Here is a 13,777-nt window from a genome sequence, read left to right as displayed (position 1 = left end):
AAGCCGCAAGGATTTAACAAAAACTTGATATATTTTTTTCTGCCAAGTTTTGTATTTAGAAAAACAAAGAAGTGGGCTCAAAATTTGTCTTTCTTCTCCTGATTTATTTTGAAACAGTCTGAGTTTAGCAAAAAAAAAAAAAAATAAAGTTTTAAAACAACAAGACTCTTTTAAATGTTCTTTAAAATAAATTGCTTTAATTCTCAGATGAAACTGATGATCAAAGTTGAAGACCTTTATGGAATGTAGCTTATTAAAATCTCCCATAGAAATGATGTTAAAGGGGTTTCATTTGTCGTGATGAGTTTCTCAGGGAACTACGTGCCTACACTTGACAAAGTGTCTACAACCAGAGTTTGTTTGGGTTCTTGGACTAATTTTTCATAGTGTAAGCATCTTCAAAGGGACAGGAAAAAATTCTTTTGTCTTGAGTTTATTCAGCTGATTCTTTTCAATAGTAAATTTCATCAAAGGTGATTTTATAATAGATTCCAGCTTTGCTGCTTTTTCCATCTTTATACCTAGTTGTAAAAGAGTTGGATCTACTAACTGAAATAGGTGAGGGGCCATGACTGAAGAGGAGTTTAAGATATGTATTTTAGTGATAGGTAGCTCTTACAGTCTTGGTTTTGACATCAGCCTACACCCTTATACTTCAGTTTCATTAGTAAGTCACCTTTAAAGGTAGAATGTGTTTTGATTTAATTAATTTTTTAGTGTGTATGTCTATACATTTATTTAAAACTTTTCTAACCTATCTTTGATTTCAAAGTGGTACTTCTGTGCATAAAGTATCCTAAAACAAGCACAGCAAATGCAGCTTGATATGGACCACAAAAAGTAAAGTAACAAGGAAGTACATAATTGACAAGTATAGTGTGTTACACTCAGGAAAAGTATGTCAACTATGTAAATGCTTTCATGTGTTCAGAAGCTGTGGATTTTCCTGATTAGCTTGAAATAAAAAATATAGCAAGTGATTTTGTATTTACTGGAAGAAGATAATCTAAATCCAAAAGAAATTTGAATTAAATATTCTTGCTTTTTAAAATTAACTATTGAGCAGGTGATTTGACTAATGATAGCAAAGTTAATTTGTTAGCATGGTTCCAAAAGAAGGTAACCTCTTGCTTCTGGGTGTCATTTCTGAGGTTACAAACCTCAGCTGCATTGGCCTTGTGAATTTGGTATGCTGCATAGCATATGTTGGTTTAATTTGAAGAAAATGTCCAGGTTGTGAATTTGGAGTAAGGGAGGTATTAGCACATTCTCTGAAAATTTATTTTGGAGGGAATTGTACCTCATGAATTCAGTACTGGCTATGACTCTCCTTTTGCAGTTTGAGTATAATAGCTCTGGTTTGACTTTTTTTTTTGAATAGAAAGGAATTGCTTAAGAAAAATAAATTATTCACTATTTCCTAACAAAGATGATTATCTTTAAGGAATGGATAAGCACTCACTCTACTCTGTAGAGCTTGAAACTAAAGAATTCTTTTAGTCAGGAATGACTGATTTACCACCAAACTATTGCTCCTAGTTGCTCTTAGCATTTCTTTCTAATCTCCCCGCATTTTGGTCACTGTTTTTATTGCATAGCTGCCTTTTAAAAACTGGTAACAAGCAAAGAAGAAAGACCTTAAAAGCTCACTTGAAAACAAAGTAATTGCTGTGTTTCAAATAAGTATGGAATTTCCTGGTAGGTACAGTGTAAACGAGTGCTGTGAGTTTTAAAAGTAAGCTTCAGTGTGGACTGATTTCTATTGAATTGTAAAATTGTGGAGGGATTGCTGTAGTGTGGTAACCCTTAAGTGCAAAATTTAAATAGAATTAATCCTGGTATTTTACTAAACAAAGGACTTGAACGTTTAGTGTACAATCTGCTTTTTTTTTTTTTTCTAGTGCAACGTCCAAATCCTCAATTTTCAGAATTTACTTTTTAAACTGGTAATTATTTGAATGTCTAATTATAAATGCTTGTTACCTCTGGTACTTCCTCTTAAGGCATAACAGAAATTTCTGTTTTGTGTTGCAGAACTATCAGAATAGCAGGTAAAGCACAGATGGCAGGCAGGAAAATAACTTGCAGCATCTGCAGTGTGTGCCAATAACTTGTTAAAACTGCTTCTTTCTCTCAAGTTTCCATTTGCCCAAAGTTGCTTTAATAATGGTTATTAAAGAAGTGAAGGGGAAGCAAAAAAATGGTGATGTAAGGTATGTTGCAGTTGCTGAAATCGCTCCTCTCTCTTCTTTTCTCCTCCTTTTTTCCAGACACTCAGGCAAGTCTCCGTCATTCTAATGTTTTGCCTGTTTTTTCTGTGCCACATGGCCCACTATGGGATGTGTTTTTCTTATGTGTTTGGTGTGTATTTGTAAATTCTTGCTATCAAGGACATTTTCTGTCAAGTCTTGTCTTGTTTTGGCTTTCCAGTTAGGAACACTTTGTTCAGGACTTCTTAAATATATGTTGGCTTGTGTGAGGTAGGGTTTTTTCTAAGCTAGATGTTTTTAAATAAATATACTTAAGAACAAATTGTTGAGATGCTTTCAATTCAGTATGAAAATTAAGAAGTGATTAACTTCTTAATTAAAGAATGTATGTAGCAAAAGGGCATATAGGATAGTGGAGCACAGTATCCTTATAATCACAGAATGGTTTGGGTTGGAAGGGACCGTAAAGATCACCCAGTTCCAACCCCTGCCATGGGCAGGGACACCTCCCACCAGACCAGGTTGCCCAAAGCCCCATCCAGCCTGGCCTTGAACACCTCCAGGGATGGGGCACCCACAGCTTCTCTGGGCTGCCTGTGCCAGGGCCTCACCACCCTATAAGGGAAGAATTTCTTCCTAATATCTAAACTAAATCTACCCTTTTTTAGCTTAAAAACATTAGCCCTTGTCCTGTTACTACATGCCCTTGTAAAAAGCCACTCCGCGGTTTTCCTATAAACCTGGAGGTTCGGTGCTGGAAGGCCACTATAAGGTCACCCTAGAGCCTTCTCCTCTCCAGGCTGAGCAACCCCAACTCCCTCAGCCTGTCTTCGTAGCATTGGTGTTCCAGCCCTCTGACTATCCTCATGGACCTGCTCTAACAGGTCCACATCCTTCTTATGTTGAGGGGGGTGTCTCAGAGCAGGATGCAGTACTCCAGGTGAAGTCTCACAGTAAGAGGTAGAGGAATGCCTCCTGCATATGTAATCTTTATGTAAAGGATAAAATTCTTTTGCTGATGGTGAGCTCTAAACTTCATCCAGTGAGATGATCACAATCTGACTGATGCTGGCTGCAGAGGTGAGGGGCTCAGCTCTTAACTGTTATATTAAGAACTCGCAGGAGAAAAGCAAGGTGTCTAAGAAGTAGTGCTGTGGATCACCTTTTGTACGCATTGAATACATCCTGATCAGTTAATGTTTTCACTCTGATAGTTAATTTGCAGTTGAAACACTCAGTAGAGCTGGACGTGGCTTCTATAAACAGTGCTGAAATTTTAATGTCAAATTGCAATTGAAACCAAATAACAGCTAGAAGGAATGGAGGTAGGTCTCTTAATATTGACAAGGTAGTGTGTTTCATAAGCTGAATATGCAACGTGATTAATCAGGTTTTTTTCCTGCTTGTTAATTCCCAGGTAAAGATACAAGGTTGCCCTGCTGGTTTTGATGCATGTTGATTTAGTGAATTAACAGGAACCGGATTAATTTACAAACAGATGGAGAGGGAACTGACTGGGGGCATGGGGGGATGACAGTAGCAGTATTGTCTACACAATCTTCACTTGCAAGTAGAGCTGTATACTGTAACCTATTTATTTTCTGTTTGGTGTTCTTGAAGAATGACTTTATCAGTGGTAAATATAATGGCATGTAGGCACTCAACCTGTAATCATATTAAGTTAAATAGCTATACTATTAAATAACTTGCAAAATGCATAATGAACTTTTCAGAGAACTGTAGATAAATTGGCAAGAAAAGGTGGCAAGTAACTACTAATTCAAGAAAGTAAGACTGCTTAGCATTGTATTCTTAATAGCAACAAAACAGATGTTGAAGAGAGTATAGTATAGTAGAAACTTCAGAGACGGTAAAGATAGGAGTAATCCAAAGAAGTTGAGCATTTCAGGTTAGTTTTTGTAAATCTAAGCACTAAAAATGCATCTAAGCTTCCTATGTGCGTTCAGTCCTTTAACTTGGCTTCTTTTTGTTTAGCCCCTTAAACCAATTGTGTAACCCAAAGGGGTCTGCCCGAAGTGTTGGAATGCATTATGAAATTAAAATTGATTTAATTGCATAAAGTCTTTGGATTTCAAGAATCTTGTCAAAGATTGTATTAAACGGGGACTTTCAGATAGTTAACAAAGTTGGTGAAATATAATGATCTGTGTATGTTTAGTAACAAAAAAGAAAACTAACACCGTAGGAAATAACATTAAAAGAATAGCATTGAAGATCTTAGCGCTAGGTGGAAGTTTCCTAGTTATGCTGCCAACTACAAGGTCTGTCCAGACTTCCCTCAGGCTTGCTTTAAATACTGTTACTTAAACTATGTGAATTTAAAAAAATAGAAAGGGGAGAAAGTGAGCTTTTTTGGTCAAGTTGTGCTTTAAACAAAATTCTTGTGATTTAAACAAATGATTTCAATTACTCTTTAGAGTTTCAGCTCAGTACTGGAGGTAGCACTGGGGGTGTTGTCCTAGATCTGAGTTTGCATGCACCCCAGGAATCTGACTTGTCTAAATGTGCTCTTTCCCATTATTTCTTAACCACTTACAGCTAATCTTGTAGCCAGGAAGTATCTGATGGCAGTAATATTTGGTGCTTCAAAAAAAAAAAAAAAGAACTGGGTCCCGTCTCCCCATTTGTGCAACCAGTTGGTTCCTCTCATGTTCTTTGTTCTTTTTTTAGCATGTAGCAGAGCCCTGCACCCAACTTTCAGTTCTCTGTTCCGTGGAACACAGCATCTATGTCCTGCCTCACACTTTGTGTTTTTGTTTTGTTTTGTTTTTTTCTCAGAAAGATTTTCAACTCAACTCAAGCCTGAATTCTGTTCCTTTCCTGATGGATGACAGATGTAGGGGAACGATAGTAGTTCTGTGGAGGTGCTGCCAGTCCAGGTTTAATTAGAGAAACACTGAGCTAGCCGGTGCTTTCTGATTCTGCAGATCCAGTTATAAAAAGTACAGAACAACTTATCTGCATAGTGCTACACCATAAAATATTTGCAGTACACCATCAGTAGAGAAAGACTCCAGCTGTAACTATGATAATGCAGAAAGCAAGCGGGACAGATTTAATGGCATTGCTATTTTAGCAACCATTAGGTTTGACAGGAAGATTGTTGAATTTTGTGACTTTTTTTGAGGAGCAAGCCAGAAGGGGTTGGTGGAAGAACAGAGGCAATATCTTGGAATCTGGTATGAATCTCTCCCCACCCCTGTAGCTTCAGTTATAAAACCAAGTTTAGTCATGAGCATGCAAGTAAGATGGGCTGGGCAGGGCACCAGGGAGAGCATGGTATTGATAAGAACACTAGTGCTTTAGACCTGCATCTTATTTGTAGATATGGCTGATATCTGTTCTCAGCCATGGTTTAGCGTAGTGAAGAGGACACGCTCTTCTAACTTATTTAAATTAAAGGTGTTACAGGCTCCTAATTGTTCTATTTTCTGCACCTGCCCCTGTTTAGGTTACTTTTGTTGAACATATATATTCAGTTCTAATCATCCAGTATTTCACGTGAGGTCTTATGCCTTGTACAACTCTAATGGTACTTCCCTGTTTCTCCTGAAAAAAGCCTTTTTTTTAGTACCTCTTAGAATTGCATGAGCTACTTCTGCAACTCTGTGCAACTGCTGTTTTGGTTCTCCTTCTGTTAGCTAGAATAGCCAGACCTTTCTTCTTCCTTCACCTCTGCTTTGTAGCAGAAGAATGTGGTATCAATCACTTCTACCTTTGCGTGTTTTCCTAGCGTGATAATGTGGCCTTCCTCAGAGTGGGTACTATTTTCTGACTTTGCTGTCCATTCTTGACATGCACTTTGTATTTTTCCTCAGATTGCTAATTGGCACGTGAAGCAAACTTGCTTCTAATAAACTCAGTGATGACTTCTTTTCATCCTGGTAACTAACTTGTCTTTTGAGATCTTCCTTTATATGGCACTTGTATAGAATTCTTCGATTAGTTCTTACCCTGTCTTTATGATTAAACTTCCTAAAAGGCACTTACATCTGCTCAGGTCTGCTACCTTATCCCTCTCTTAAAAACTATTTAGCAGGAAAAAAATGGGATTAGCATGATGTGAGCTGTTTGTAATATAACTCTGCTGTAATTTTGTTCTGTTCTGTGTGCCTCAGTGTCCTTAATTATTGTCCTGAACTAGTGTTCTTGAAAGTCTATTCCAAGATGTCATTTAAGTCAATTAACGTCTGTTGTTGAGCGAATATAGATCTTTACTGCCATCACTTTACAGAGTCATAAAAAGGATTGATAGTAGATGTACATTTTTAACGTTAGCCCTACTCTGAGTGGGGGGTTTGAGGTCCATTTCAACCTGAATTATTTAAAATTCTGTGAACTACTTCCTTAGTGGTCTAGAATGAGTTATGCCTGGATTTCCAGTTTTTCTTCAGTAACATTAGATAACTCAAGAGTATAAGTTCTTATCTGTACGGTTAAATAGAAATTTACTAGGGATGCTGTTAGAACCCTTCTGTATCCTTGCTACACTGTCAAAAACTTCTTTAATTCTTAGGACATCCACTATATCATAGCTTCCAATGTTAATACCGCTCAGCCATGTAGCAATTATATATTTTCATTTTTCTCTCTAACTCTAAGGACTTTTTTGCATTTATCTTCAACCTAATGATTTATATTTCATGGAATTATTGAAAATAGCATGCAGTGACATCTGTGTTCCCCAGTTGTAAATAGTTCTGGGCACATGCTGTCTCTTATATTCAAGCAGTGCCTGGTGTATGGCACTCAAACCTCAGGTACTGTGATGTTAATAAATTTTTTGTCTCCTTGATCTCTCTGCAGAAGGGCAAAGTCAGGACAGAAGGCGTGGTAAACTCAGAATAGAGTTAAAAACAGAGTAACCAGGTGGAAAAATATGCGGCCTTAAAATATTTAGTCAAACGTTTATTTCTTGCCGTAGTACATGCGATGTTTGAATAACAATCCGAGATAAAGTTTTGTTAGTTTGATTGACGCAAAGCGTTCTTATCACATCTGACTTAGTCTCCTTCTCTTAGGTTTTGAATCATTCGGAAATAGTCACGGTCTCTGGTTTTGCTTGTATAAGCCTGACCTTTACTCTTTGTGGAAGGCATCAAGTCTGAAAAACGTTAAGCTAGGGAGCGCTAAGCTGGCTGTCACCCAGCCCCGCATCGGAGGTGCACGGGAGCCTGGCAGAATAACCTGAGGGGTTTGGAGGAGTGATAAGTGGGGGCTGCGTGAGCAGGGCGAGCACAGGGCTGCCCGAGTGACTTCGGACGGTCAGACGGGTGGCTGGTGAGGGCTGTGAGGCCGCAGAAGGACGAGGGGCCGCAGGCTGCCATGTGGGAAGCAGCGCGGCTCCGCTGTGTTGCCAGGCCGCGCGCCCTGGGGCCGCTCGCCGGACCCTGCAGGAAACGGAAGCGCGGCTTGCTGAGGAACGTGGTCCCTTCCTAGGATGAAACCTGGCCGTCGGCCAGTTATTACCTGTTGCAAGACTGACTGTTTTTGGTTTCGGTCACATTGACTGACAAGGAATGTCAGGAATTCTGCTGAGCATGTTTGAAATGGAAGAGCAAACAATAGGTCTTTCATTCAAGTATAAAAGTTATAAAAACCCGTGCATGAATTTAGCTTGTTCTGGTGGTGCCAGCTTTGAGCTCGGTGTTTGTCTGTACCATTTTGGCCTTCGTTTCTTCCACTCCGCGTTAAGAAGCTTACTGAAAATGGAATGTGGGCTCTGTCTTTTTTAATCTGGATTTGACATCATTTTTTGAAATGCTCGTAAGAGTGCAATTAATCTGTACCAGTAAAAACGATTTCTTGCAATTGCAAATACAGGCTCATCGGTTTTTCCTCTGTAGGGCAAGGTCATTTTTCATCTGCTTTTTCTTAATGGGTTCCCTTGAACTGTGCTTTGCACTCCATATGCTTGGAAAACACGTGCATTGCTGATTCTTCTTATTTGCAATTCAACTTTTGATCTTCGGCCCAGGAGATCGTTTTAGCAGAAAATTAAAATCGAGTTACTACCGTAGATGGTGACAGAGGCACTGAATATGAAATTAAAATTGTAGTGTGTTAATAACAATTCCTTTGCACCCATTGGCTTTCTCTTTGTCAGCTCTAGCACAGCAAGCCCATTCTTTTCTTTTAAGGCTCTTTTAAGAAGCTTTATGACAACTTCGCCAATGCTCTTGTGTTAAGAACAGGTCAGATGGTGAGTACACAAGCTGTATGAGGGAGCACCAGAAAGAAAGATAATTTGCCAATTCACCTTGAACAGGCATGAAGTTACAGTGGATCTAACACAATATGGATTTGGTCCAAGTCCAGGGACTTGCTGCTGGTTGTGTATTCCCAAGGCAAGCTAACCTCCCTGGTATAATTTCCCAACCTCTAGTGATTTGTGGCTTGGGGATTTCTTGAACCTGAATTCCTGTTGTGTTTTTTTTTTAATGTAATTGCTCTTGATGGAGTTGTCTTTTGTGAATTTGTGTAGGTGCATTTTAAATCGAAGTAAAATAATAGTATTCACACGCTATGCCAAAAATTCCAAAGTACACCTACAGTATTGTGTGAACAACTGCCGCGTGTGTTTGATTCTTATCGGCTAATTTTGTTTGATGTTGTCCACGTCTTGTGTTGAGAAGCTGTGAACAATTGTTACCTGTAGCTTGCTTCATTCTCTGCCTGTTATCAGAGACTCTTTTCTCAGCTGTTTCTTTCCCCTGCTCACAAGCACCGGTCTATCAACCGTCCCTTGTAACTGAGGGCGCGCTGCTCAGAGCACCCCCAGTTGCATCTTTCTCTGTGTATCTCAGTTTTATGATACACTTTTTGAGATGATGAACCAGGATTGAATATAGTATTAGGGACGTATTTTTAATGGTGATATATGGGTTCCTATTGTGTTGAGAAGAATTCTTAACATCCACCTTTGTTTTACTACTACTCCTGTTTTTACTACTTCAGAATCTTGTTCCAAAGTGAATACCATTTTCATGGCCTGTCGTCATCTGTAGGATGGTAGCATTCTGTGCTTTCTTAAACTTAAGTGCTTTGCTTTACATCTCTTTCCACTGGGTTTCATATACTAGCTTAATGTGTACTTACACAATTGCAGAAAGTGCTCATGACACCGTATTTCTCCCTTTCATTGCTCAGAGTAGGCTAGAATTATCAGTAACCTTTTTCATTTTTATGTAAAATTTCAGTAATTTCACAACATTTGTATTAAACAGTTATTTGCGAAGTGCAAGGTGTATGTGAAATTAATAACAAGACTAGATATTTTAGTTTGATTCCAATTCAACTTATCTACAAACTCGATCTTTTGCAGTTTTGTTGCTAGAGAAGATGGAACATGATGACATTTGCAATAAAACTTTGAAGATTACAGACTTTGGTCTGGCTAGAGAATGGCACAGAACAACCAAAATGAGTGCAGCAGGGACTTATGCGTGGATGGCTCCTGAAGTTATCAAGTCCTCCCTGTTCTCTAAAGGAAGTGATATTTGGAGGTAAGAAGTTTGTCTGAAGACTGTTCAGTACAAGTATGTTGATGGTTTTGGATGGATTTTTAATTTACTTTTTCTTTGGTTGTTCTAAGTTACTTTCTCATTATATGGCAAGCATAGCTGTTCTAAGAAAAATATTAATATCTCAGCCTGTACTTCATTTCATCTACCTGTATTTGTGACTTACAAATTTGGAGGAAGGAGAGGGAAAATAAGCAGGAAAAACATATTTTGGAAAGAAAGCAAGGTCTCATTTAAGAGAAGCTTTTTAAAATACCTGTTGGCTAAGATACCCAAGTAATTTATCTGGAGTATTAATATAAAATACTCTTGATATACTACCGCATGATCAGTTTGATAATGTTTGTATGTTTGCTCTGTGTCAGATGTCTGAAAAGTCTCATTGTGCATAAAGAAATGTGACCAGCCAGTTATTACCTTGTCATGTCTGATAAACAAAACTAACTGACAAACTAGAACTTTGCCAGTTAACTGAAATTAGTGCCGCTTTCTAGGAATCTAGAATGTGGTTATGCATAAAAGTAAACGGATCTGAGTTTTTATGTTCATAGGGATTTTGCTTCCAGTAACTGGAGTGAAGAGAGAGTGTTTTCACAATACTATTTTAACCTACTGTCTAATTTGGGAAGTGAGGAACTGCCTATGTTAAGTTTTTGAATTTCGCATTACAGACATTATGGTGGATCATTAATAAATGATGTCTCTCAATACTGATGCTATTTTTGAGTGGTGTATCACATGTATCAGAGAAAGGTGATTTAGACTTCAGTTTCAGTTTAGTTTTGTGAATGGGGAAGAGTTGTGATTGCACAACAGGCTTTAAAAGCTGCAGTGCCTCACCCTGAAAAGTCTACATTTCTTTTTAAAATGGTTTCTCTGCGAAAGATCTATGGTAGCTATTTAGGGAAGGAGGGGAGGACTTTAATCTGTTTTCTTATGCCTTTTATGCATGCTCAGTGTTGTATAGCTCTTAAATAGAGTCCTATTTTGTGTAGATGCCTGGTATTCTACAATATGAAGTAATGTTTCTGGCATTCTCAGGATTATTCTGTATCTGCACTACTGTTTTGTGACAACCATTTGTTTTGAACTGATTTTCAGCATGTTGTTTACATCAGTCTGAGTTGATGACCAGTTGAGAAACATCATTGGCTTCATTCTTTTTTTTTCCATTCTTTCTTCCTTTTTTCTCTTTTCTTTTTTTTTTTTTCTTTTGTGGGGTGGAGGTTGGGTGTAGGCGTTTCCCTAATCAGCTGTATTCCATGCTTAATTACAGGTCCTGTCCAGTCTTGTTGCTGTGATTTTAGGTATCTGAGGGGGTATGCTTTGGTGCAATTATTTTAAATTCTGCTGCAACATTAGTTTACATTTTTGGAACCTACAGTATTTCTCTTCTTCGCCTTCTCTCCTGCACGCCTCTCTTGTAAAAATGTAAGTATTTAGTTCAATGATGGGCTTCTAACAGGAGAGGTTTTTAAGTATAAAGGCTCTATTGTACAGTATAGTTTAGTCCTCCTTGGCTTCTAAAGATTTCCTGCTTACTGCATCTTGATCTATTCTGTTGCTTACCTTTACTCTTTCTTCAAAAGAAAACCAAATAATGAATATTGTAAATCTTGTAATGCTCTGGTTATGGGAGTGTTTTTTATTTTAAAACACATTCAGGTTATAAATTTAAGTCTGTGTCTTTCTACGGCAGTAACACAACATATTTTAGGAAAGTTCTAAAAAGTTGCACATACTGAGTCTCCAGAAAATGTCTCTATGCCTCTTAAAAAAAAAAAAAAAAAAAAAAAAAAAAAAAAAAAAAAAAAAAAAAAAAAAAAAAGCAGGGGAGAAGAATTCATGAGCATTTGAGACTGCTCACCATGATTGCACTTGCATGTGGGCTCTCAGAATTAGCCAATGATGGGAATTATTATGTCAGTGTTTTCATGCATAATCTTCCAGGCAGCATTTTTTCAGGGGTCATCCTAGGTAGCAGAATGGGTGCTTTCCAAGCCCTGCTTGTGTATCCTTTTGCTTCCCAAACCAGAATTATAACTTTAAAAAAAAAATTGATAATAATTTTATAATAATAATTTCTCAATTATTATTAAAATAATACATATCTTATATGTAAGTAATATGATACACTTACATGTAAATAAAACACTAAAAAATATAAATTTGTATTGGTTTTGATGTATAGTTCCAAATTCCCAAAGAAGAATTCTACTCCTTCACTCCCACCCCTCCATCATTTATCATGCTTTTCAGACTTGGTATGTTGGTTTGTTTTTGTGTATGTAGCCTGAAAGTGCAAATGCATTCACAGATTTCCAAGTGATGATGGTGTTCTTCAGCAGTGATTTTCACAATAACTCATGCCTCCATTGTACAAGCTCTTGACAATATGAGGAGCATTTGCTGAATAGCAGAACTAGTAGCTGCTTTTGCCTTGCGCATTCATATAATTTTCAAGGGATTTGTGTAGTAATGCTTAGGGACCTCTGCTTTAGAAGATGGGTTGTAGAGTAAAATAAACTTTGAGAACTTTACCTACATTTTGATCAGCTTTTAAAATATGCCAAAACAGCAAGGTATTGCTGTAATGAGATATAGTAAGGCTTAAATTACATTTGACAGCAGGAGAATAAATTTTAATAATGCAAATTTTTAAAGGATATCTTATTGAAAGTGTATTAGGTTACGTGGTCTTACTGTATAATGTAAGCATATCATGCCTGCTTTTTTTTTTTTTTTTCCCCCTGAAGATGTAAAAGGAGATGTTTTTTGCTCTTAAAAAAAAAAATAAATATATTTCTTAGAAGCTTTGACTGTATACATAGGATGACTATATGCGGGCAGGTGAAATTTAATGCGTGAAGTAGCAACATCTGTAGTTGAAAGAGTTAATAAGCAGTTGTTGTCCTACATAATGATAGGATAGTACCTCCCAAAAACTCCACCACAGTAGGAATAGGACATCTGTAGGATTCCTCCCCACCCTATACTGGCTCTTGGTACTTGAGTTTAAGACTTTTCATTCATTACAAGAGGTACTTTAGGCTGTTATGGTGTTGGTCTGTTAAAATTTTACAAGGTCTTCTTTGGCACTGTTGAAAGTTACCCAGCATTAAAGGCCAAAATTGTAAATATAACTGAAGGTAATGTTGCGACACAGGTTTTTATGAAATATTATTTCTTTTTAGTTAGTTTTATTATTGTTCTGCTTAACTTTATAATTCATACTAAAATACATATAGAATAGTCTGAACAAGGGAACTCTTTGAATTAAGAACAGTCTGTGCTTGCTGGGAGAGGCGTAAGATCGTATTTAATGCTTTGTCTAAAAACACAGGTGAGATGTAGTTAAGTAGAATTCCTTCATCATATATAAAACTTGTATGTATTGCAGAAATTCAATATTGTCAGAAGTACCACTGTTTTAAAGCAAAATAGGACTTTTTGGTTTTATCATCCTTTGAGCATACAAGGAAGTGCAAAGATTAGACTGAAAAACATTTGGGTGAAGTAATTAAGAAGCCCAAGACTTTTCTATTTCTTTTCAATTTTTTAGGAATAGACCATATTCCTTAGCTTTTGATTAACTGTTACAAAATAATGAATGAATTCACAGTTACAAGATTTTATGATAGGCAAAACTTCTTAGATAAACAAAGCATTGGTACTTAATTCAAATTGCTTCCTATGTAATTACCATACGTGTAAAAAATCGTAAGTTCTGTTTGTGTTTGTATCTAGATTACTGTGCTTTTTTTTTATTAATTCAAGTGATGTAAGGTCTTACACAGTGCTAAATGGCTTTCTCGTTAAGACGACAGTGAAAGAAAAATCTGACTAGTGTGTATGCTTCTCCCTGTCACATCTACAATAGTTGGGGTTGTATTTCTAGTACTAAGGTTTACTTGGCTGCAAAGAAGGGGTGTTGGGTATTAAGGGGTGCATAACCCTTACCTCACCGGTGCTTTGTGCATTTCTCCTCCTGTAGGAGAGTTGGATCCAGTCCTGCAAAACTTA

At 37.3% G+C, this 13,777-nt stretch overlaps 1 protein-coding gene across 1 annotated transcript in view; it reads left to right on the top strand.

The window, feature by feature from the left end:
* The window catches only part of MAP3K21 (mitogen-activated protein kinase kinase kinase 21), a gene marked incomplete at its 5' end in the record, with an annotated part of 43,185 nt that overhangs the window by 8,450 nt on the left and 20,958 nt on the right, over positions 1-13,777 (top strand). The window contains one exon of the mRNA XM_082756158.1: positions 9,556-9,736. Coding sequence (XP_082612284.1) covers positions 9,556-9,736 — 181 coding nt within the window. The remainder of the gene's footprint in view (positions 1-9,555; positions 9,737-13,777) is intronic.

This window comes from Aythya marila (assembly GCF_965140915.1).
Source record: "Aythya marila genome assembly, chromosome: 3".
In the NCBI taxonomy this organism is placed as follows: domain Eukaryota; kingdom Metazoa; phylum Chordata; class Aves; order Anseriformes; family Anatidae; genus Aythya; species Aythya marila.
This window is presented reverse-complemented; position numbering and strand designations above follow the sequence as displayed.